The sequence below is a fragment of the Natator depressus genome, chromosome 6 (assembly GCF_965152275.1).
Source record: "Natator depressus isolate rNatDep1 chromosome 6, rNatDep2.hap1, whole genome shotgun sequence".
NCBI classification, from domain to species: Eukaryota; Metazoa; Chordata; order Testudines; family Cheloniidae; genus Natator; species Natator depressus.
Window position 1 is genome coordinate 108,553,704 of NC_134239.1, and position 26,531 is coordinate 108,580,234.

Below are 26,531 nucleotides of genomic sequence, written 5' to 3' on the forward strand. Positions count from 1 at the left end.
TTACAATGCCACTTGTGTAAGAGATCAACCTATGGTTGTAAGAAAGCTCCCAGAGTATGCCTAAATGTACTGAGTTCAACTGTACTGTCCCTTTATAGGATCACCTCTGCTAAGCAACCCACTTTTTGATCTCTTGAGAGAACAGTTAGACAGATTTAACTAATTGCTTTTGTGTTTAGTTATTGGGGCCATATTCTGGTCTTAGTTGCACCCATACAACTTGATTGACTTTGGTGTGGTTATGGATGTCCTCAAAACCAGAATTTGGTTCTTCATATTTATAAGATGAAACTGGAATTTTATTTAATACACATCTCAAGAACGAAATCCTTATCATAAAGATTAACCTTTATTTAAAATGAGTGAATGTACCAGCATGATTGGGCACAGAAATCTGCCTGTTACTGTGCACCAAATGGGTAATGAGACACACAACTGGCCATGTGCACAAGCAAATATTTGTGCATGCATTTGTATTTGTGTGTTCAAATTTAGCAGTACACTTGTATCTGCCCATCCCTGACAGTCCTGCCCATAATGTCTCAAAAGGTTTCTAAATGAAACTAGAAAAGCCCATCACAGTTTTCTATATGGAAACACATTATCTCTTTCTCAAGACCAGTTTTAATAAAATGAAATATGATTATAGTTTTTTGGTAACACTTATTGAACTGGATGTTTGTCAGAAATTACTCTGGATGGAAACTTTTAGCACAAAAAATCATAAATATCTGTGTCCTAAATAGAATTCTATAACATAAATTGGATCAAATCTTTGGTTCATCCAAGGCTCTATCCTGTAACCTCAGGACACCCGCTGAAGTCATTCGGCGCTCCAGTGCATAAAAGGCTCATGGGATTGGGTCTCTAGTTCAGTATCTAGATTCTGACTGTGGCCAAGAACAGAATTAGAGCTGGTCAAATAAATTATATAATTTTTTGCAGGAATTTTTACAGAGGCTACAAACTTTCTCATGTCAAATTTCTGATTAGTTCTATACCTAGTCAAAAACACCTGCAAATGTTTTAAATTTTTTTCTTACTCTCAGGTTTTTCAGTTGAAAATTGAACTTCCAAGGAAAAAAAATTCAAACTCAAAATATGGAAATTGTTGACCTACTCTCATTAGACCCTTTAGAAGATGAGGTAAAACTTCAGTGATGCATCCAGAATAAATGTGCAAAGCTATATAATGGGGGTGAATTTCTGAGCCCAGCTGATGATCGTGTGTCATAATAACTCTTATAGTAGCAGTCTAAGTGCAACTTTTGGACCAGTCAAGGAGAACACGTTTACTACTATCCTCCAATCTTGAGCTGTTTGTTTAGTTCCTCACTCAGTGTGGCTGCAGGATTTATTCATTCTCCTTCTTGGTTCCATCTCTTTCAACTTCTTAACTGGCTGCACTGTTGATCACATGCACTTGTTGCTGATGTGTCTCCTGCTAGAGCAAAACACCACATGCACACAAGGAGGCAGCCTATTAAAAAACAAGGGTTGATGCTAGCAGAGCTGAACTGCACTCACACCAATCATTCCATATTGGACTGCCCCAGAAAGACACTTCTCCTATCCCACCATTTAGGAGGTGGTGGGGCAGGGCTCCCTGCTAGTGCTGCAGAGCTAGACACCGGAATGCCGGCTGTTGCTCTGCACTCTGGCTTTGAAGTGGGCTTGGGGGATCTCTTTCAAAAATGTATTTTTAAAGGAGCCTGGAGGCAGTTAGAAATGGAGGGATGTGTGTGTGATACATCTCTACTTGTGACCTCATTTTGGTATCCAATGAGAATCCATGAATGTCTACCTTGAAGTCAAAAATTTTAGGATACAAGTAGGTGTCTTTATAGAAAACAGCTGAGGGTTGGGAGGGGCTGGGTATGTACACACATGGGAAGGGAGGTTGCAGTGTCACTCATCAATGGATCCTTAGAGCAGCAACCTTGTTCTTACAGGCTGGTCCTCTATGTATGCAGGGTTCTGTCTACCAGCAGTGACAGCAACTTGCGTGGAACTACCATATATATACTGTACAATCAGTCTAGTTTTTAGGCTAATCCATGCCAGTGCAACTGCAGATACTGCTCTAATTCATATAAATGTGCAACACTATTTTTGTTTTAAATTCCATGCCTAAAATGCTCCATTTTGAATCTGTTCCAGGCAAACTTACCAAGACTAATTTCCTAAAATGGCAACTGATATCCTTTTATTTTAGAATTAGCACTCAAACAGTATTGCTCTCTGGCTGAAGAGTCCCTTGAACCATCAGAACTCCTATATATTGGAGTACCATATCAATAATGGCTTTTGATCTTTCTGTATATCTCACTCCTGTTCTTGAGCATTTCTTGGAATTTTTAGGAAGTTCTCTATTGTATGCAACAATCAGAGTAAAACTTATTGTTTCTCAACTAAGTATGTGTAAGAAGAGAACTCATAGCTCAAACCTACTTTGTCAGTGTATGGAGTGCAGAGAGCATTGTGCTATTTCTCACAGATATAACATCATTATATATGTTACATCAGTATAATGTGCCATCCTCACTTAATGATGCAATGTAATAGCCTAAATGTTAGGTCATTGTACCATGACTATTTAGATTCTTATGCCACACCCATGTACCTAAGATATTTATATGACCGTTATGACTGTAGCATGTGAGTGACTCCCAAACTTTAATGTGTTTCTTCTCACAACACCCCTGTGAGGTAGGGAAGTGCTAGTATCTTCATTTTATAGATAGTCTCTGTGCCTCAGTTCCCCAAATGACTTGTCTAAGGTCACACAGGAAGAAGGGGGTAGAGCCAGGAATTGAACCCATTGTCTCCCACTGCCCAGATTAACACCCTAAATACTGGGTCATCCTTCCTCTCTGCCACCCATTGACCACCATAACTGTCTTCTCTTCTTAGCTGGCTAGCATCAGACTTCAGCAGAATTGCTTAGGCCCCTAGGACTGAATTCAAATTCTGCACCACAGCTGTGCATGATACGTGTCCCATAGCTGTGGTGGTGCAGCTAAGAGAGTGCTCTCAGGTAGAATATATGAGGGGACATGGAGTCACACAAGTCAGATCAAAACCATTTGTTGAAGGTCCCCATTGTCCACATCCATTTAAGTCAGGAAAATCATAAGTAGATCGGAAGAATTGTTAACAATTTGACATGTGACTATTTTTTTCAAATGGGCTCCATCCAAACTTCCTGCTGGGATAGGATGTTTTTAGCCCATCTAATGTTCTTGAGAGGGTGGAAGGCTGCTGGGTAGATCTTCCTCCTGTAAGCTGAGACAATGGTTCCCAGTGAGGAATTCCTCAGGGCAGGGAGTAACTGACCCTTGGGGCTCTCCACATTGCCAGCATCTCCATGGGGAGCTCTGCCTGATATGATGTCATATCTGCCATGTTCATGATATAATGCACAGGTTAACCACTATTGTAAGTTGTTGGTGTTCCTCTTTTGCCCCGAAGAGAATCAACACACATAGTATTAGTCCCGCACCCCCTTCCTGGGGTTTGGCTTTGTTGAGAAATGAAATAAAAACCTCAGCCTAACCTTTCGTCCCTAGCTTGGCTGTTTCTAGAGGTTTCCCTGAAGATATCTGTACCAAACCCTTATTCCCATTGACCAAACAGCTCCTCCCACCTGTCTTATATGCAGGGTGGAGTTAATGAGCTATATGTGTCACAGTGAGTCAGCATTTTCTGCAAAATTTCAGTGCCTTTTTAAAGGGTAGCATGCTCCAACGGTGCAACCCCAGTGCAGCTGCAGTCCCCTGTTACTGTAGGAGAGCCCTGCCCTACCTTGTTACACAATCTAAATCTACATCCTACCTGTCACCCTCTATTGAAGAAGGTATGATGATGAAAGTTGCATTTTATTAATATCTTAGTCTGCCCAGCAGTCCTTTATCATTGGCTCCTCTTGGAGCCGCCCATTTCATCTAGCTCCTGTCACTAACAATTATCCACTTTCCTAGGAACGGATCAATAGACTAGATAAGCTTCAAAACTTGTCTTTTGTCCAAATTTTTAACCAATAACTCTGGCCTTTCAGCACCCCAGTGGCTGAGAAGTTAAGGTTTTGTTTAATATGCACTTGCAAATTAAACCTTTGGATGGTGTGCGGCTCTAACATGTTGAAATATCTTAAGCCCTAAACACACAAAAATCTAGAGACAGTTCATGCAGCTGTTGCTGCTGCTTGAATGTGGGGTCAGGATCATGATAGAGACAAGCCGTGTGCTGCCAGACACACCAGCAATTAGAGAGGTATAAATACATCAGGGAGAGAGGAGTATGGAAAAGGGATAGCTTGAGCAGGGCAATTCTAATTTTTTGAAGTGATGTGAAAGGAAAGTGTATGTAACTACACTCATAACATTACATCACCTTCATCACATGCTATTTCTTCTATTCCCTGATTGGTTGACTATAAATTTAGTACACAGGAAGAGGCAGGAATAAATCCTTAGGGCTTCAGCTGTGTTAGAGAGCGAGAGGGTGCCTAATTCACCACTGAAATAAACAGGAGTAACTTTATTGGCATTAGTAGCGTAGTGCCCATTTACATCAGCAACTTGGCCCTTTGAAAAACTACAGAATAGTTATGAGCTTTCCAATTAAACAGTTTGAGCCTAGTCCTATATTCCTTACAGCTGTGAGTAGCCCTTACTCTTACAAGGGCTCCCATTGGGTTTACAGGGACTACTCACCTCCAGCGATGGATTAAGGAAGGGTGTGTGCACCTGCGCCTTGGCTGAAGGGGTGCCAGTAACCCAAAACATTTGGAAACAAAGATCAATAGGGGAGGAGCCTATTGCCATAAGAAAGTGTTGGAGTCTATCATGAGGACTGGGGAAAGGAGCCAGGAATGCCAAGAGCATTATTATTTACTCTTAGGGGAAGCTTTGTTTGGTGTGGGTCTGAGCTCTATTTACTAGCATAATGTGGCATTGCTCATTTCAGTAAGGATTACTCTCATTAGTAAGGTTGGATTTTTATTTCTCTCCTTCAGATACAGTGGCAGCGAAGTTAGTACCAGAAACTCCTGAATTCTAATCTTGGGTCTGACCCAAACTCCCTGTATGACCTTCGGCAAGTCACTTAAAGCTTCTCTGCCTCAGTTTCCCTATCTTTAAAATGGAGGAAAATAAGTGCATGAGTCAGAGAGGAGTCTTGAGGGGTGGCTGACGGTTTTTAAAGTGTCGTGAAAGTTTCTAGATAAGTGCTAAACATTATTGTGTCTACCAAACAATCCAGTCCATGCTGCATATTTATTTAAAATTGCAACGGCAACACTTCATGTAACATCTACACTTAAATATCATCTTACTTCTTACTTATTCTGCTACTACTCTGCACGCTGATGACTGTCAAAGCACTTTACCAGCATTGATTAGGTAAGCTTCCCATCACCCTTGTATTGTATGTAAGTATTATCTACACAGTAGGGGTGGATAAACTGAACACAACAGCTGACTGGGCTTTAGAATCCTTAATAACTTGACCTTGCTGTCTTTTGTTCATACACCTGAATCTGATATGTTGAAAAGTCAATAGGGAAAAAATATAGCACTGTTCTGTTTAGTGCCCCATTTCAACAGAATAAACTACAAGAAGTATTTCAGTAATATACTGTGGTAAATGTTCTCAATAGCTCCCATACTTGAGCTATTTTGTGCTCCAGAATGAATATAATTATCTCACTAATTTGTCTTTGGACTATTAAAAATAAAACTCTGTTATACACTCTTCAACTAGTCATGGAATGAACCTTCACAAAAAGGTCTGTCCAACATTTCCCAGAAACAGATTTTTTTTTTCCTGTTAGTTTTTCCCCCCAGAAACCCCTGAATGGGATCAGGTGGTGATGGGGGTGGGAACGCAAGGAGATTCTCTCAACTCTTTTATATCCCTCGGTAATAGGTGGCTGGAATCCTCTCAGCAATAATAGTTCCCATTGCTTCCTAATATCTCTCTGGGTAGCCATGCAAAATCAGGCAGGGTGAGACATGGTCTGAGTTGTACAAATAGGAAACTAATGAACCACTTCCTCAGAGCTGGATTCCTTTCTCCCTCTCCAACAAGCCTCAGGATGCTTGTAAAGGTGTATAAGGTAAGAAGATTAGGAACAGTGCTGAGTAATGGGAGGTGATGAGGGTAGTGAACGTTCGCCTTTGAAGTTTGATTACAATGAACCCTATTTAGAGTTCCATGAACTAGCAGTGCTAGGCTTGCAAATTTCGACTCTAGTTTGTTTCAATGGCATTACAGTGGCACAGAACAGAAGTAATAAAGCAGCGAATCCAGACCCATTGTTCAAAAATATAATTCCCGCTTTTATTCACAGTTAGAAATATCTTGCAGTTTTGAGCTTTCAGAGTGCTAGGCTGTGCATAATGGCTCCGCTTTTCCTTTCAAACAATTCCTGTATGCACTATAGTTCTACCAGTCAAGGTTGGTTCTTCTTCTTTTTGACTGCAAACAAGTTTTACGTCCATTTACATGATTTAAACTACAAGTAGGAGCTTTGCTACCTCTAGTGAGCAGATCCAAATCCCATTGTACTTCCAGGTTGTAAATACAAGTTTTGAAGAGATGCTCATGGCAAGGACTTTTGCTGGTTACCATGGCAATATGTTAAAATGTCAGATGCAGAATTAACAATTCAGAAAAAACACAATTATAGATAATATTTGCACTTTGACAGAGCTTTCCATTCAAAGATCTGCAAGTGCTTTAAAAGCATTGATGGATTTAAGGCTCTTCAGTGCCCCAGTGAAGTTGGTAAACGTTTTCACCTGGAGAAACATACAGAATTTTTGTGACTTGCCTGAGGTTGCACAAATTTTTTTTGCCAGAACTTGGGAGTGAATCCCAATCACCTGACTGCTGCTATTTTGCTTTAACCACAAGACCATCGTAGTCTTTACAGTATAAAACATTGGTTCACATTTTCCAGTGTCCAGCTGAAGTCAATGGGTCCTGTGGATCCTCAGCACCTATGAAAATCAGGCCCTAAGTGATTAAAGTGGGCAAACTCAGTGGACATTTTGCTTATACTAGCATCCTTTACACTTTTTTGCTATTACATGATTGGTCTTAATTTCAGTAATTAAAGCACGACTGCAAGCCAATGCCCTAATGTGCCAGTGCTGAAGAAAACTGGCAGAGTAAGAATGGAAAGTGCAACCAATTGCTTTATGTAAAAGAGCTTCCCCAAGTAAATGGATGGCATCTCCTCTGTTTGCTGATTCTGCCTGCTGGCTATAAGGTCTTGTATCTTAGTTCACTTTAATTTAACTAACCTCTAGATAAATCTGGTGACCAATAACAAAGAAATTAGTTAACTATGGTTTTGAGAGTGCATAAATTATTTAGCAAAGACTTGCCATACAAAACTCAGATTGGTTTGGGCATACTTTAGTGTGAGTTCCAATTCATACATACACTTAACAGGCAAGACTTCAAACTGAACAGCCGTTATAGATACAGATGACAGAATTACTATATAGAAACTAATAGTCTTTATTTTTGCATTTTTAGACAGTGATATCACACTGAATCCTCAGATTTGTAGTAACCTTTCTTTTAGATTAGGAAATAACTTGGTTTCTGGAGTCCTTTTCACCTTATGTTCTGCACAACTGTAGTTTGCTGATCTCAAATTAATTTTGTGTGGTCTGCACAAGCCAATAATTTATTGTTTGTTTTTTTTTAGCTAATTAGTACATAATGAGCTAGATATCCCACGACAAGTAGCTGTCATTCTAGGAAATAATGCGGAAGGCATCTGAGGATATGGGAATGATGAATCATGATTCTACTATTTTGAATACAGCACGGTCAGGATACCAATATATAATAAAAGATAAATAAGGAGCAGGGACACTTTCAATCCACATTGGCATCTGAGTCAGAAATGCTAGCTCTGCCTGTCATCATTATTAGCTCACAGCTGTAGGAACTACAAACAGAAAAACATTGGCAAATCTCATTTTTATATTGTAGTGAGATTTAGGGATTATTTCATGGGATGGAGATGGAAATGCAAAGACTCAATAATGTAGGTCAGGTCCACCCAGCATTTCCAGAAGTGCATTCAATGGAATTTTAACTACAAAACTATTGCCAAAGTCGATTTACAGTCACAATATCTACAGTCTTACTTGAGGGTTTCCTTCTAGTCCCACCAACCAGTGACAATTAATTGTTGTCTGCCACGTGTTTCTGGATTATAATGATTTTTTTTAGCTAACCTTTTTCTTAACTGTTTTAAACACCTGTACAACAGATTTCAGTTTCTGAAGGAAAATGCTTCCAGAGTGGAAATCCACAGCAATATACATACAGTTCCGCTAAAAAGGGATAGGCACCTTTTTCTGATGAAAGCTCCAACACCACCACAGAAGATATGCCAGAGTTAAGGAGACACCTGTCCTTAGGAATGCTTTCATTTTTATATTTAGACAGATAACATGCAGCTTTATAGTCTATGAAGGAAAACCTTTAGAAACTCCTGGCATGTAAAAACAATCTGTGTTTTCCTAACTAAATGTCTTGAGACTTTGCCAAGTTTACAAGTAGGCTACAGTAAAAGGCTAGCAAATGAGTCTATGGTTACAGAAACAGGAACATCAAACTGTAAAAGGATACATTCCTATTAACAGGATGTACCTATTACCCAGAATTGCTTGCAATATATAGAGTATGCAAGACCCACTACTTCTTAGGTGGGGCTGATCTAGATGAATGGCACTTATTAGCAGTATCCCTCTTAAGTGCTGTAGCCTCATATGTGTTTGCTTTCCCTGGAAAGGATATTGAGCTACAGTTTCTCTTGTGGGCTCAGTGCAGGAAAGCATGGAGGGAGTAGGGGTTTGGGAGCCAGCTGTAACTCTAATATCCTAGGCTAGTCTGTACTGGCCCTGGCTTGGAGTTAGGGGTTTTTCTAAGTTACTCCAACTGCATATAGTCCCTAAATGGCCATACACCAACTGAGAATCAAGGAGCCCTGCCCTGCCTGCTGTCTTCCCCAACACACTCCTTAAGTGCGGTGTAGGAGCCAGCTCCACCACCTCCGCACCAAATGAGAGCTGTGCTTACTGGGAAGTTCCAGATCTGGCTCCTCTGCACCACCTGAGCTGTGCAAAGGAGTGTGATCAAAACCGAGAATCTGGTCCAAAACATCAAATTAATTCATCTCCTCCCTCACAGACTAGCCATGACATTTGAGTTTGGCTGTTCCCTCCCCATCACATGGGAGCTGTGATAAAATGCTCAACAATATTATACTGGCAGGTTTCAGAGTAGCAGCCGTGTTAGTCTGTATTCACAAAAAGAAAAATGAAGTGGGCTGTAGCTCACGAAAGCTTATGCTCAAATAAATTGGTTAGTCTCTAAGGTGCCACAAGTACTCCTTTTTCTTTTTTCAGTACATTGAGGTATCTTAAAGAGAACACACATTCATACGTCTCTGGGATGGAAGCTCTGTAACCAGTTCATATCTGGTACGTGACATATCATCAGAAATAAAGGTAACTTAACTGCCAGAGGAGCACAGAAAGAGAAGGAAAGCTACAACAAAGGTTGCAAGAGGAAGGGGAAAAAAGGGAACAAAGGTTGCAGGGTAGCTCTCATCAATATGCCACTCTTCAGTGCCCCAGAGAACTTCAGCTTTCACAGACTTTCAGAATGAACACCTTGAAAGCAACATTTTTTGCAAGATTTCTCATTGCAACCAAACTCCATAAGGAAACTGGAGACATCCAGGTATGCTCTTTAATTTATGCTATGGGGAAGCAGGCAGAGCATATCTTTAAATATTTTACTTTTTTTACTGAAGACCTCCAAAGATGACTGTGAAAGGGTTCTGGCTAGGTTTGATGCATACTTTATACCGCTGAGAAATGTGGTTTATGAAAGGGCATGTTTTCACCAGAGAATTCAACAAGCTGGGGAATATGAATCTTTTATCAAAGCTTTATATGCATTGTCTGAAAACTGATTTTTGGGCCTGCAAAACATGAAAATACTAGCAATACATTAGCCATATGGCTTGCAGATGATACTCTAAAACAGACTTACCCCTGCACATAGCTATTCAAATAGCAAAAAGCAGTCTGAGCTGGTGAAACAGAAAAATTAAGAGCAACTTGCGCAACTTGAAAAATCAGAAACTTAGATGCCGTAAACAAACAGAGTAAATGCTAAAAGTAATTATCATAAGACCCTTGAGGCTAAGAGGGACAAATTCCAGGCTAACTACAAAAGCTTTCAGACTAAATGCACAAGATATGGGAAGATTCACAGCCCAAGTAATGCATGTCCAGCCAAAGGTACAATATGGTAATAAATGCACAAAATATGGATATTTTGCAGCTGTTTACTGCACAAAAGCTGTCAGGGAGTTGACTCATTACAAGCAATCAAAAGGCATTGTTTCTGGGATCTATCACATGTGGTGATGGAGCCTGCCTGGACAATGAAACTGAATATTCACAGACTAGTAACTTCAAAATTTACTCAGGAACAGTGACAGTCCTCTCACAAGGGACTTACAATCACCATCAACCCCTCTGAGCTGAAGTCACCTGACAGCCCTGACTAGCCCTTGAGGTATTCTGAACTGCATGAGCCAGTTCACCACTGAAACAACTTAAAGACAAATCTTTGCATTCAGAGTTCAGCAAAACTCCTGAAGGGAAGACGACTCAGATTCTTTTCTAATGTTGGAACAATAGTACTCCTCTCTAAAGTGGTCAGGCATAAAGCAAGTAGCCAAACTGGATAAAAAGCCCCCTACCCAAGCTTACAAACACTTTTTCAACAGACATCACTTGGAGAACTTCTGGCTCTAGAATCTGGTGACTGCTTTGTGTCACACTGGATGGAGGAAAAAGGATAGAGAACTCCAGCTGTTTTAAAGAAAAATAATTAGTCGTACAGATCATATGACCTTTGAGACAGACAGTGGAAAGTTCAACAGAAACAGTCGACATCGACAGTTTGTTCCTCAGAACAAACAGTCAACAGAGAACTTTACAAGTGGCTGATGCAGAAAAAAAAGATGACTCAAAGATTTCAAGCCAGCCACAGCCAGTTGTAATGAATGGGCAGCCAAATGACCAAGTTGTTAGGCGTTTGGGTTATATAATTAGAAAACCAATATGTTTCAGAGATGCATAACAGACTGAATCACACTGAACTTCAAAGATAGTGGGATAGTTAAGTTTTACATTCCTACTATTTATAAAATTTAAAGAGCAAGATGTAATGCTAAACTGTTTTGTACTGTTCCACCATTAGGTGGAACAGTGTGCAACATGCTTTACCTGATCTGGTAATAGCTGGAGTGATGAGTACATTGTTTTAAAGAGAATACACCTTCATGTATGTCTCTGGGGCAGGAGCTCTGTAATCAGTCCTTACCCAGTACATGACAGGAACACTAGATCTCTCACATCAGGACTGATTCTGGTACTTCCCTGCTATAGGCTTGTCTGGTAGGAAGATAAAAAGGTTCCAAGGTGAATGGGTCAACAGAAAGGGGAACAACAAATAGCTCACAGTTGCTCTGCAACTTGAGAAGAGAAAAGCTACGATGGGGCTGGGACAGCACAGGGGTGTGCTGCAAGAGAATTGACAAGAAGGTGGGAATGTCTGTCTAGGTCAGTGGTTTTCAGCCTGTGTCCACTTGCATTTGAAAATTTTTAGGGGTGCTCAAATGAAAAAAGGTTGAAAACCATTAGTCTAAGTACCTGTGGCCCCCATTTCCATAGCCCATAAGCACCTCACAAACTTTGATCCATTTTTCCTCAACACCCATGTGTGAGGTAGCAAAGTAGTATGATTCCTATTTTACAAATGGGAAAGGGAGAGACACAGAGATTAAGGACCAGATTTTTAAAGCTATTTAGGCTTCTGAAGATGCAGATGGGTGCTTTTGAAAATCCCACTAGGCACCTAGGTGTCCACTCCGATTGGGAGTTTGAAATCCCACTGTGAGCCTATTGGCATCTTTAAAAATGCCGTTGAAAAATCTGCCCCTCAGCACTTTGCTAAGGGTCACACAAGAAAGAACAGAACCCTGGTCTCCCGAGACCCAGCGCCTTAACCACAGAACCACCCTTCTCTCTCAATGGTATTCAACCTGTCACTGTTGAAAGCGCTTGTGTTAAGGGAGCCTGTCAACATAGTGAAGAACCTGCAGGTGATAAAATCCTTCAGGGGACCAGGAGCACAGAATACAGTTGAACTGCTGTACGGGAGGAAGGACTGAGAACAGGAGAGCTCATGCACTGCTTATGGCAGGGATCTCAAACTCAGATTACCAGGAGGGCCGCATGAAGACTAATATATTGGCCCAAGGGCCGCACCACTGACACTGCCCCGCTGCCCCTGGCCCTGCCCCCGCTCCATCCCTTCCATGAGGCCCTGCCCCCATTCCAACCCCTTCCCCAAAGTCCCCACCCCAACTCCCCCCCCGCCCCTATTCCAACCCCTTCCCCAAATCCCCGCCCCCGCCCCACCTCTTCTCCTCCTCCTCCCCTGAGCACGCGGCTCCCCGCTCCTCCCTCCTGGAAACTGCTAAGTGCCACCAAACAGCTGTTTGGCAGCGGGAAGCACCTGGAGGTAGGTAGAGGAGCAGGGATGAGGCGTGCTGGGGGGGCGGTGGGGGAAGGGAGCTTGGCGGCCGCAGGAAATAACTGGGGGGGAGGGGGCGCAGGGAGCTTGGCGGGCCACAGCAAATAGCTCTGCCCGCAGCCCGCGTGTTTGAGACCCTTGGCTTATGGTCTGCTGAGGACTGTGTTGGAATTCCAATCAATCACTTTGAGTGGGAGGGTTTCCTTGTCTTGCTTGCAGGTTAGGAGGCTCTGGAGCAAGGTGTGCTAGCAGAGTCAGTCTGCAAAGAGTCATCTTAAAGAAAGGTAGCGTGACTTATGCCTTAGAGAGCAGCCTGCATTATCATTTTCAATTCTAAGAAATAAAGTAGAGTTAGGTTGCAACCTTCCAGGAAGAGTATTTCTGTTTTTATCTAACTTGTGTGTGCTGTGAACATAACAGTGCTATCTATGTGCTGAGGAGCTAAACTCTGCAGTGGCTCTGTACAGGAGTGTGGATGGAAGACAGTGGGAACACTACAGGATGGTGAGACTGGGGCCAAGTACAGCACAGAGCTTCTGGCCTAAACCTTCTATAGAAAGGAAGTAGACTAGAAATTATTTTTATCATCACTTATCCCTGGGTGGGACAAGGGCTTGGTCCAGCAATGTAACTCACGTCAGTGAATCCCTACATCCGTGTAAAGGCCCCACTGATTTCAAAAGGACTGCAAAGAGGTGCATCCATACACTGCAGGTTCTGGGCCTTGGATTTCATACGTAGCGTTCTCATGGGGAAAATGTGGTTGTCCCAGCTTTTAAGCTGTGGTCTCATTTCCCCCGAGTAAGTCAATGTGAGAGACAATTGCCTCCATGGCTTGGATTATTATACCAGTGTTTCTCATTTTTATTCTCCTGCTTTCAGTGTGTCTGGCTCTTACTTGATCTTTCATATTTAGGTTTGCCCTCATGTCAATGTAAATCAAAATGATAAAGTGCCATTACTGATAGCAGTCTGAGACTGTGAATCAAAACTGAGAATATGTAACTTATTTAAAATCAATGAAAATCTCCCCACTTTAATAACACTCTGGATTATAGCATCATAGAAATGTAGGGCTGGAAGGGACCTCAAAAGGTCATCTAGTGCACTGAGGCAGGGCCAAGTGTACCTAGACCTTCCCTGACAGCTGTTTGTCTAACCTGTTCTTAAAAACCTCCAATGATGGGGGATTACACAACCTCCCCTTGAATCCTCTTCCAGTACTTAACTAGCCTTATAGTTAACTTTCCACCCCCTGATATCTAACCTAAATCTCCCTTGCTGCAGATTAAGCCTATTACTTCTCCTCCACCTTCAGTGGACATGAAGGGTAATTGATCATCATCCCCATTGTAAATTTGAAGACTATTAAGTGTGATTAGATACAGCAACTTCCTGTAATATCCTTTGCAAGGCCTTATTGGATTGTGGGCTGGGATTGTAGGTAACCTCTCTAGGGGGCAGAGATGATAGATGTGAGATCTGAGTTCAAAAGACTATATGGAAAATGTGCCAGACCAGTATGTGTTAAGTGTTAAGTGGACTTTCTGGGGAATCTCTATGGAGAGGTTAATGCAAATTCTCCAACTTTGATTATGCAATAACCCAGCCTTTTGAAGCTCTACCTTAAGAAGAGGGCCATTGTCTGCTGATTACCTGTTACAGGAGGCCAAGATTCAAGGCCCGAGCAGTATAAAGATATGGGTGATCTGCCCAGTCTCTGGTCTGGTTCTGGATCTAAGACAGAAGAATTTGTAACCATGGAGGAAACCGAGTTGTGGGTTTTGAAGGACTAAAGTCTACCACAGCCCTATGCTGGAGTTGGGAATGATCTTGGGTAAACTGTCTAGCTTGCATGTAGGTTCTTTTATTATTTAAATGTTTTCTTTGTAATACTTCTACCTTAAGAGAAAATGTGCTTGCTTAGAAGAACCTGTGTGGTAACTTATAACTATGTACGCTACATTGGTCATGGCCCTCAGAGAGAAAGCAAAGTGAAGGCATTAGCCTTTTTAGGCAGCCTGGCTTGCTGAGGATATCACAATGTAAGGCAGGGAGCTGTGTAGCCATAAGATTTCTGGTCAGGCAGGAGAGACACACAGATCTCCACCCAAGAGAGGTGACAGCTGGGAGCTGGAAACCTAAAGTGGATGCCCTTAGTGGACCACGGTGGGGAGTACAGCTGCAGTTGCCCTGAAACTGTGACAATTAGGTTTCCCCCCTCAATCTTTTCTCAAGACTAAATGTGCCCAGTTTTTTAACCTTTCCTCATAGGCCAGGTTTTTTAAACCTTTATTTTTGTTGCTCTCTTCTGGACTTTCTCCAGTTTGTCCACATCTTTCCTAAAGTGTGGTGCCTAGAACTGGACACAGTATTCCAGCTGAGGCCTCACTAGTACTGAATACAGAAATACAATTACCCACTGTGTCTTACATACAACATTTCTGTTAGTATACCCCAGAATATTAGCCTTTTTAACAACTGCATCACATTGCTGACTCATACTCAATTTGTGTTCCACTATAATCCCCAGATCCTTTTCAGCTGCACTACCACCTAGCCAGTTATTCCCCATTTTGTAGTTGTGCATTTTATTTTTCCCCTTAACTTTGAACCTTATTTAATTTCATCTTCATTTCAGACCAATTCTCAAATTTGTCAAGCTCACTCTGAATTCTAATCTTGTCCTTCAGCATGCTATCAACCCTACCAATCTTAGTGTCACCCACAGATTTTATTAGCATACTACTCCCTCTATTATCCAAGTCATTAATGAATATATTAAATAGTACTATACCCAGGACAGACTCCTGCCGGACCCCATTAGATACATCCTCCCAGTTTGACAGCCAACTGTTGATAACTACAACGATATAGTCTTTCAACCAGTTTATGCATTCCATTTATGTTTTATATCCATCCACTTTGAAATCTAGCTCTGATCATGCAAAACAGTCCTTGCCTAAGTCCTCCACTACTGTTGCTTGCTATTGGGTACTCACTGTGCCTGGGTTCATGAATAATTTTTTTTTTTTTTTTTTTTTTTTACTACTCCCACTTCTGGTCACTAGAGAATAACCCAGTGGGGTTGCAAAGCATTTATACTTGGGTTGTCCACATACATCTGTATGAAATCTTGGAATATGCTTTGTGTGTATGTGTATGCACTTGTTTTTTATTAAATTCATTGTGGAAAAACCCATGTTCTACCACTTCATTGCTACAGAATGAGAACCATATTTATACCACGAGTAATGCATCCTGATGGGCAGGTGTCCTGGTGGTTAGAAATTCTGTTTAAAGATACATGTGTAATGTCCTTTCTAGTGCATCTGAGTGCCTCTGAAGTTATATTTAAATGCTACCACTGATGTAGCACTTTCTCGTCTTCCTCCTTACTTATTATCTATGTTAAGTGGCCTAGCAAATTGTCTGTGTACTTTACTGTAACTGCTCAATGTTCTCTATCTTGTAGGCCACTCTGGAATCTAAGCTTGGAAGCCAGGTTAGTGTTGGCTATAGCCTAGAAAAATCTAGCATCTACATGTTAAATGCTACATTAAGCATAAAGATGTGGGGGGTTTTCCTGCAGATTTGTCGCTAAAACCCCATAAATAATGTTTAGCCCTTCAAATTTCCCATACCTAAAGCTAATTTTTGAGAAGGAAGAAAGGACCAGGATTGCCATTCAGTGCTGCATGGCACCTTCTAGCTTTTACAACATCTCTAAGAAGAGATAATCTCCTTGAGATAGAGACATCTGTCAAAATGGTGATAAACTCCATCATGAAGTAAAACATGCTCACCAATTTGCCTGTTTGAATCTCCAAAGAATGCCCCTAAATTAAGTTACTTCCTGACTCAGTTACTGCAATATGGTGGTTCCAAATGGAGGACTGCCAAATGATCATTTTTGATACATGGTAGATACCTTTGAGGCATGTGTGACCTATTTTCAGAGCTATCAGCAAAAGCTTGAAGACAGCATAGTATTTTGGGACTTAAATGGTAAAATTTAAATGTTTCAAAATAAATTCCAACTTTTAAACGTATAGTCTGTTGAGATCAGAATAGCAAGCCCAACTTATAGTTGATGAACTTCACAAATTCCACTTGTGGAGTGTCTTGTTCAAACTTGACCTTTATGCCACTTCACGTGGCAGTCAAGAAGGGCTCTTCAGCTAAATTCAGATCAATCAGTTTTCATTTGAGCTTTTCTCCCTAGATCACCAGCACTCCTAAGTGGTTTCCTGTCTTTTGTATACTAGCCACCCCCGATTCCAAGTATATAGCAACAGAGTACAAGTCCCATTTTGCACAAATCTGATGTACACTGATTCTTGCTCAGCTATAGAGCTGTCAGTGGATCCATCAGCAAGTGCAGTAAGAAACCTAAGAACCTTTGAAAATGCTTCTATAAAGAATTTCACACCATGAGTTAGTATACAGTGATCTGAGATGAAGGCCATTTTTAGCTGGTTAGCAGTAAGACTGTAGAACTAAAATCATGAGTGGTGTTAAACAAGTTGGGAAAACCTTTTGGTATCCTTATTTTTAGAGTAATGTAGTAACAAGAGCTTTGTCTGGCCAAAGTGACACACACCACCTGAGCAGCAGAATGGTTACATACTTGCAGGGAATCAACTTTAAAGGTCCTATAGCCACTTACAAGAGTGCTGCCGTTAGTGAAAAAAAAATTTCATGCTTTGTTCAGTTTTACACACACTATTTCATCTTTCAGACATGAATTCTGGAAAGTGTGTCTATACCTGATTCCTTAGAATACTCTCCTGTGCTGTGTACTATACCCTTATTTGGCCTTGAGCCTTCATTATAACCTAAAATAATTTCAGTCCTGTTTGGATTTTATTTTAACCCTCCCCCACCCCAAAAAATGGGGGTGGGTGGTGGGTTGCTGTATTCTGGACTAAAAAAAAAAAAAAAGAAAAAAAGTCAGTCCATGTGGACATATTCAACTGTATTTTAACAGTTGGTCTGTAAATCATAGATCAATTTGCAAATTGAATTGCCTAACCCTTACCAGTGACAACTAGAACCATGTCTACACTGCTCCTCCACAGTTCAGATTTTGGGAGTGTGAACAGCAATGCGCAGCAAAGTGCTGCACTGTAACTCCCTCGTGTGGACACTGCAAGTGCAAATGAAAAGTTTCCTAGCTCACATTAATGGAGTCTGGTTTGAAGAAGATTCCATTAATGCGAACTAGGAACCTTTTTAGTTTGTGCTGGCAGCATCTGCTCACGGGAATTACAGCACAATACTCTGGGGAGTGCTGCTATTCACATGCCCATAGAGCAAACTGTGGGGTAGCATAGAGGTGCCTTTAAAGTTGCAAATGTCGATGGCTGTAACAAAGTAGTAGAGCCTCTCCCTCTTCTAATCAAATTGTTTTGTAGCAGCAACAAGTAATTACATCATCGTTAATAGTATAACAGCCTACTTTGTCTTGGTTAGCAAACTGGACTGTTACTGCCTTTGAACTGACTGTGGGCCAGAGTTTGCAATTTTTTCCTTAATAATGTTCAGTTGTGTACCTTCCCACTCCTCTATCCCCAGGCATTACCTGTAAGGCTGTATCAAGGAGGCATACCCCTTTCCTCTGTGACTCACTGTAGTGCTCCACTTGATAGGAGATTAGCAGTACAACGCTCACCCCTGAATCAGTTCAGTTGTTTGTTCTACTCCCAGTCATTTCCTGGGGCCACCCTCCCCTGTTCTACCTGGTATCATTCAACCTGGCCCCATCCTGTCCTGTTCTCTCTGTCAACTTTTCTTCTGGACGCTTTTAATTGCCTTTCATCCCTTCTGCTTGTTCCATGTTTGCGGGCAATAGGATTTTTCCCAGCTATAGAGCAACAAACTGCAACTGCTATCTCAGCAGAGAGGGTAATTAACCATTTGAAAAATCTATCAGTCCTGGAGAATCCACGATCCTCGGTGATTTTTAAATCCAGATTGGGTGTGTTTTTTCTAAAAGCTGTGCTCTAGGAATCATTTGGGGGAAGCTCTAATGCCCGTGTTCTACAGGACCTTGGGCTTAGATGATCAAAATCATCCCTTCTGGCCTTGGAGTCTATGGAAAAAAAAACTGTCTGCAGCAGTGACCGTGTAACAGCTTAATACATTCTGTTCCTTCATCCCGTGAGGCTTTCCCCGAGCTCTCAGCCTGTTTAATGTCTGTCATGTCTCCTTGAGGATTTGGTTATAAGGGGGATAGTTGTGTCAGGGATGAGACTGAGAGAACGGAGTAGTTCAGAACTCCTGTGAGCAGGATTAAATGACACCGTTAGGAACACCAGTGGCTTCAGAAGCTTGTCTACACTAGGTCTCTCACTGTTGCTATTGCTGCTGGTGCTGCCCGATGGGAAAATTCTTATTGTTTTTAAAAAAATGAGGGGGGGAGGTGGGAGAAAGAGCAAACCATAGAAGAGTCAAGGCAGACTGGAAGGAACTTAGTGGCAGGCAGGCGTATGCATTACCATGTGAAGAGAGCTGTAACAAGTGCTGGGAATGCAGCATGGTCGAGTGGACATGCATGTGTGTTCAGTTTTTTTACTCAACGACAATAACAGCATTCCTCCAGTGCTCTGGGTGTCTTTGCCTATCTTTTAAAATTGCACTAATCAATAAGCAGACCCATCAGTTATCCCAGATCAGCTCAAATATCCAGCTACGAAGCACAGTATGAGAATTCAAGAGAGAGGTTCTATCACTGGCTCTGTAAGTGTGAACTTTGGGCAAATCCGTTCATCTCATTTTTGTCATCTTTAACATGAGGATCAGACCTGCTCCCATCACAGGGTTGTCAAGACTTTAGGCAGTTTACAGAAATGATTGACTTGAGTTCCTTTGATGAATTGTCATAGAAGTCCTATTACTTTTATAATTATTACAACTAACACTAAAAAGAATGTAAACACCTCAATAGGGAACCAACCACTGCTCCATGCACTATGATTAAACTAATTACTTGTCATGATCTTGCTATACCACTGATGTGAATAGGAGATGCAAAAAAGGAATTAGCAGGGGGAGTCATCTATTTAAACTTCCATATAGGGAGATACAATAAATCCTGTTTCTGCATTGTGTGGGTCTAGAACTGACTCCTGGTATGTCTGGATTGCCATTTTAAATTTAGGGATATACTTTGATATTTTTACTCAGGTTGAACAGAACCCGACTGAACAAATAGTCCTATTGACCTCACTAGGATTACCTGGAGAGAAAAATAGCTTTTCCCACATGGGATAGTATCAAAAACTGAGTTAGGGTTGAAAACAGATAAAATAACTTTGTATTCTGAGGTGGTCATCTTCTATCCAAGGATCTGAAAGGACTTTTTAGACTCAACTTCACAACCATTTCCTTGCAAAGTAGGAAAATATTATTACCCTATAATTCGAAGGGGGATGAATCTGTAGCTTACTAGGCAGTAGAACCCCCAAGTCCTGGCTCCCTGTCCTGGTCATACTGTCTATCAGTTTTGACCTCTGGATCTGCGTGCACAATCTTTTGAGCGGCCACATTTTGGTGCACCAAAAAACATTGATGTGCAAGGCTGGAAGCATGAAAAAACCAACTAAGTAATGCTAAATACAATTGTATTTAATTTATGCTAAATTTTCTAGATCACCCGGAAAATCTGGCACTCAGCTCCCATATCAGTAACCTAAATAGAACAGAACATAATGTACATTTCAAAACTCTACTTTGTTACATACCATAGGTCTGAAACTTTCATCCCTTCTTGGTAGACACATTTGAGCAATGAATCCAAAAACTGTGCTTTAAAAGGTTGTACTCAGTAGTAATTAATGTTTTAAAGTGTCTGGATAAACATGCACACCCAACCTAGATAAATGCTGATCCCCAAGAGGTTTGTGATTAGTAGTTAGCCTTAATTCCTGCCTAATATATTGGTACCTCTAGCTATTGTAAACACTACTCTATACTGCTAAGAATTAGTCACAGCATGAAGATTTCATTTAGCAATTATTTTTCTAGCTGAAATTTTACAGAAAAATAGCATGCTTCTACTTCTGTAGGAAGTTCTCCACATGCCAGAATAAATTCTGAAAATCTCCCACTCCCCCCTCCTCCTCCCCCTGTGCAAAAGGACTCTGGAGCACCCCTGCTAGTCAAGTGCTCTGGGCCAACAGAACACCGCAAAAATTCCAAAGTGTGGTAGATCCCTGGGTCAGCAGTTGTCTGTCTTATGGAACCTACTGCACCATTCCTCAAGGCCAGTTCAGATGCATCGGGTTTGCTCAAATACAGTAGGACTTCTATAAGAACAGGTTTTAAAATCTTCGGATATTTGGCCCTGTGGCCTCCCAAGGGCTGCTGTTTGAGTGGGCCATATGAAATGTGGAGTCCCTGTGCTTATTTTTGATACTTAAAAGGCTCATTTTTTAAATGGAGAACAGAATGCAAGAACCTTTTTTAACCTTTAGCTCTCACCCTGTGGAAGCTCAGGCAGATGAGATCCAGATGAATGTGATTCTCTCTCTGTGTCCTGGTGTAAGCCCCTTCCTCCTGCTTTCTCAAGTCTTAGCTCTGTCTCAGTCACCCTAGTTCCAAAAAAGTGCAAGTGGCCTGAGGCTCTTATTCTCTTCTCTTGCCTTATTTCAGCTGCTGTTCACATGGCCACCAGCCCTTCCCAGCTGCTGATGTGTATGACACCTCCCTCTGCAGCTTACCACCCAGTGGATGTGGCAGGAGCTGGTAGCAGAAGAGACAGAGCACATCGAGAGTTCAGTGAGTGCACAAGCCAGACAGGATAGGAATGGCTCCCACCAGGATACTGTACTTGTCCCCACATGCCAGCCATCAGAAACCCTCCCAGCTACAAGCCGTACTGCCTTGTAGTCCTGATGAAACCAAGGGCACTGGCCTTAAGGTGTTGAGCACACTCCACCTGTGTGTGTGTGAGAGAGACTTTTACAGCTCCTGAAGGCAAGATCTTACAGGGCTGGTGAGTTCACCAAACCTTTAAAGTGATGGTACTGTAGTATTTTAACGTTTCATTTTTCAAAATGCTGAAGGTGGACTTAGTTTGTGTTCAGGTGTGAGACAACTATGATTGGCATGAGCCAAGCAAAGTTCAGGTTGCAGCAGTGCAGCTTACCCCCAAGTAGCTCTGCCAATGACCACCTATCTTGGCCTACTGTCCTACTCCTGAGCCCCTCTTGGGCAGAGAGTGCTTATGATGAGATATGGAATGGGAACAAATGTCTGCTTTGTAAAATACTGTATACAGCAAGTGTAAACAACAAGCTATAAATATCAAGATGCTAGCATACAGGCTGACCCTGTTCCCACTGAAGTCAATAGTAAAACACCCATTTACTTCAGTGGGGTGACATTGGGCTGCTACGGTTTGACTTTGTAGCAGATCCATGCACAGAGTAACTAACTTCAGTGGAGTTCTATGTGGATAGCAGCTGCAACATCCGTTCCCCAAATGTTTATATCCTTATGTTAATATTTTCTAGTCAGCTGCTAAGTATCTCCTGTCAGAGCAAAATTTTGCCCTTGTTGCATATATTTCTGAATTCATTCTTCTCCTAGGCTCCACAGCCTATTATTGCAAATACAGCCAGAGCTGTGTTTGTTAAAAGCAGACACCAAGACCACTGGGGGGGGGGGGGGGGGAGGAGTATTTGTAGAGGTTCCCATATCGGTGCACACAAGTACATAAACAATTATTTGCTTGCACTGTGAACCAAGTTGTGCATGAAAATATGGGTGTGCATAGTCACAGATGTTTGTTTCAATACAAAGTTTTGTTTAATACTGGGCCAAATCCCAAGGTTCTTACTCAGTCTTTACTCAGGCCAAACTCGCATTGACTTGAGGATTTGTGCCGTTTATTTATATTCTTTTGTATACAAATAACCCCACTATATCACACGAGTGTCTTATCGAGCTGATAAATTATACCACTTTGATTCCCATGAGACAACACTGCATAGAAATGTAAAATCAGCACTAACTTAATGAATAAATTATACCAGGAACTTCCAAAACGTGCATCTTGATCAAGTGTACTGTAAGAGTTAATCTTTCCCACTCTTTTCCAACTAAACTCCAGCAAGGGACTGGTTTGTGCTTCCTGCCCAGAAGTCTCGAAATGCTAACTTCAAACCTCTGGGTTCTCTTACAACTGAGCACTACTGCCTTTGCCTAGGTGTTCCCAGAGTACTGCAACTTCCCTTCATTTGCTTAACAAACTTAGTAGCCTTTTTAAAGTTAATAAATCTAAGATTTGTGCTTTATCAGTTAGCCCTGCTGTTCAAACTGCCTCAGTAGGTCCTGAGAAGGAATTTGGGCTTGCTAACTGAAAACAAATTGAGAGTCTAGTAGATATAACTGGACATGAAAATAAGCCTTATAAAAGGATAATCAATAGTTAAGCATTTCCATATATCGGTTGATAAGGTTTGTGGATTGTACTTAGCAGACTGTATTTGATTAAAAATGGCTACAATTCATGCTCTTTTTTCTTTGCAACATGTACAAAAGCAATATCCCCCCAAAGCAGGCTTACACTCAGACATGAGATGGGGCTACTTATGTATTTATAAAAGCCATCTCCCTTTGCTTAAAGCAGAGAGCTGTGCTCAGAAACTGTACAGTATAGCAACATTTGAAACACAGAAGAGACCAGATTTATCTGGGTAGTCAAGAAATGAAATGAACACCACTATTACAGCATTACACAGAAACAAACCACAGTAATTAGATGCTTTGAATTCAAGCCTATATTTTCTTTAGATTTTTCATAAATTATTGATCCACCTTTCTCATGAAAACAGAATGGCATACTTTTGCAGTAAATGGACAAGTGACTACAACATTTATATAATCAAATATACTGTGCATCTGATAATGAAAACATGTTTGTGTGTAGAATACCCCTTCTGAATTAACATGTCTGCAAAACAAATTTACTAGCCAAACCACATTCACTTCCTATTGTCTCTAAACCACGGCTCTCCTCTGCCACATTATCATGCAATCCAATATTTCACACCCATCATATTAAGCAAAATATTTTTTCAAGACCCTATATCACCTATTGTGCAATAGAATATTTCTTGACTATAATGAGATGTACATAAACTGTCTGACTTACCTTATTTTCTCCATTTCTGTCGCAGAGGCCTACAAGAAATCAAATAATAGGAGCAAATGAATAAAGGAAAACATTCACTCTGCAGATTTATGCATAGTTTAGGCTTTCCAAATGGCTTTCGACAAGTGTCTACAAAGCATCAGAAAGCGAACCCCGCAACTGCATTAGCAGAAAATAACGTGGACGGATTAACTCAGATATAATGCAGCACGCTGCAGAAACACTGTATACCCAGGAGCCATAGGCAACAGAATGACTCAGTTGTAGCGCTGAGGCAGAAAATGAAAAAGCAAGTAACAGGTTACTGTGCCTATTGGATTTCATAGGAAAAAGTTGAAATGCAGAGCTAGTCTGTGCATGGTAAGCACTATGGAAGGATTTTGCTGGCTGTTGAAATCAAGTGATTTTATCTTATGCTAATTTGAGTTCAATTAATCTGTTTCACAGATATCTTGCCAGATGGAATGGCCACAAGCATAGCATCCTTAGCAGGAGTTTTGGGTAATCAAATTAGTTTTTCCAAGTAATATTCTGTCTTTACAATTAGCAGCTCCGTACATGTATCTTGGACATTAACCCTTTCATACCTGCTGAGAACTCCTTTAGATCCTTGATTCCCATTTACCATATTTCTAGCACAGAATTCTATTAACCCTTTGATTTCTCTTTACCATAGCTGTAGCATAGAACCTGTTTTTGTTAACGCTTTGATTCCTGCTTACCATATCTGTAGCCTTGAACCATATAAAAATGTGATTCATGCTTACTACATCAGTAGCCTATAATTTCATTAACCCTTTTGATTTCTGTTTACAATATATATATGCTCTAGGACATTGTTAACCCTTTGACTCCTGCTTATTCATAGCATAGAATCTCATTAACCTCTGATTTCTTTTATTATCTATAGCACAGAATGTCATTAGCCCTCTGGTTTTCTAGTCATCATTATCTAGTATTAGACCCTCAATAACTGCTTTGAATCCTGCTTGCCATACCAATAGCACTGAACCTCATTAACCCTTTGGGCTCATGTTTATTGTAACTAGGGAATGAAAACTCAGAGCAGTTCTGCAATCCTAAGGTTCTGAGATTAATTTTACTTAAATTTCAGTATCCCAAAATTTCACACTGAAAGCATTACCTATTAATCATGAGTTCTTTAAACATTACTGAGTAACCATTGTATTAAATATAAAATAGATAAAAATTTAAAATGGGTAAATGCAAATCTAACGGTTAGATGGATTTACTTGTCAAATAGCCAGGAAAACATTCAAAGTGGCAAACTGTTGGTTACTCTGTGTTACTCCCCCCCCCCTTCTGCTCATATACTTTTGATTTGCCCATTACATGAAGCCATTAGTCATGTCCATGGATACATAATAATCTCTGATGAAATGTATGAAGAATCATAGCGAGTCCAGTGATTCATTCTTGACTATATCCTGGTGTACAAGATGCGAGCTGCAGGAAAAGCCCTTTCTAGCTACATTCTCATGGATGTAATGCACATAATGCAATCACAGCATGTTTCCTGGAAGCCTGGGACAGTCAGTGGTAAATCCCAGATTGTGAGATTAAAAAATTACCTTGGGGTCCAGAATTGCTTTTTTGTAATCATATCTTATTAATAGCCCTATGATTTTTCAGTTTGCAAGAACTGGGTAGTTTAAGTGGCACTGGTTTAAAGATTAACCTCTGGGGTTTTTCTTTGGGTGTGGAATGCTGGGGTATGGGGTGGAGACATATGGGGTATCACTTGATTTCCCACACCACTACCTCAAAAAAAGACCCTGCAGACAAGGGAGACTGGACGCAGCTCCTTTCAGGGCTATTCAGTGCTGCTGTGAGTGTGAGCTGGAAGGGTCACTGCATGCCACAAGGAGCTGAGTTCATTGCTTCCATTATGCTTCTAGTTTTTGCCAGCATCAGGGGAAAATGACTGACCTTCAGACACTTGTCTGGTACTTTGTTTTCTAGTTTTATTCAAGAGGCTGGGGGGATGGTTTGTGTAGTTTAAAATGAAGGACTGAAAATAAAGAGTTCTGGGCTCTCTTTCTGGCTGTGCTACTGAGCTAATGTGTGAATTTAGGTGAGAGACTTACTTACTTTGTTGTAAGTCCCAGTTTCCCTCATCTGTAAAGTGGGAATAATTACATTTAGAACATAAGAGCATCCATACTGGGTCAGACCAAAGGTCCATCTAGCCCAGTATCCTGTCTTCTGACTGGCCAATGCCAGGTGCCCCAGAGGGAATGAACAAAACAGGTAATGATCAAGTGATTCATCCCCTGTCATCTGTTCCCAGCTTCTGGCTAACAGAGGCTAGGGACACATCCCTGCCCATCCTGGCTAATAGCCATTGATGGACCTATCCTCCATGATCTTTAGTTCTTTTTTGAACCCTGTTATAGTCTTGGCCTTCACAATATCCTCTGGCAAAGAGTTCCACAGACTGACTGACTGCGTTGTGTGGGAAAAATACTTCCTTTTGTTTTTTAAACCTTCTGCCTATTAACTTCATTTGGTGACCCCTAGTTCTTGTGTTATGAGAAGGACTAAATAATACTTCCTTATTTACTTTCTCCACACCAGTCGTCATGATTTTATAGACTTCAATCATATTCCCCCTTAGTTGTCTCTTTTCCAAGCTGAAAAGTCACAGTCTTATTAATCTCTCCTCATATGGAGGTCGTTCCATACCCCTTATAGTTTTTGT

General features: G+C 41.1%; 1 protein-coding gene across 8 annotated transcripts in view; it reads right to left on the reverse strand.

Moving 5' to 3' along the window:
• BEGAIN (brain enriched guanylate kinase associated) overlaps positions 1–26,531 on the reverse strand; it is a 251,206-nt gene that overhangs the window by 160,755 nt on the left and 63,920 nt on the right. For 4 of the 8 annotated variants that reach the window (XM_074956235.1, XM_074956237.1, XM_074956236.1 and 1 more), the window contains one exon: positions 23,810–23,838. In XM_074956235.1, coding sequence (XP_074812336.1) covers positions 23,810–23,823 — 14 coding nt within the window. In that variant the 5' untranslated portion in view covers positions 23,824–23,838. Of the gene's footprint in view, positions 1–8,378; positions 8,483–23,809; positions 24,086–26,531 lie in introns of those variants that run through there. The other 4 variants (XM_074956239.1, XM_074956241.1, XM_074956238.1 and 1 more) reach the window with 2 other exon arrangements.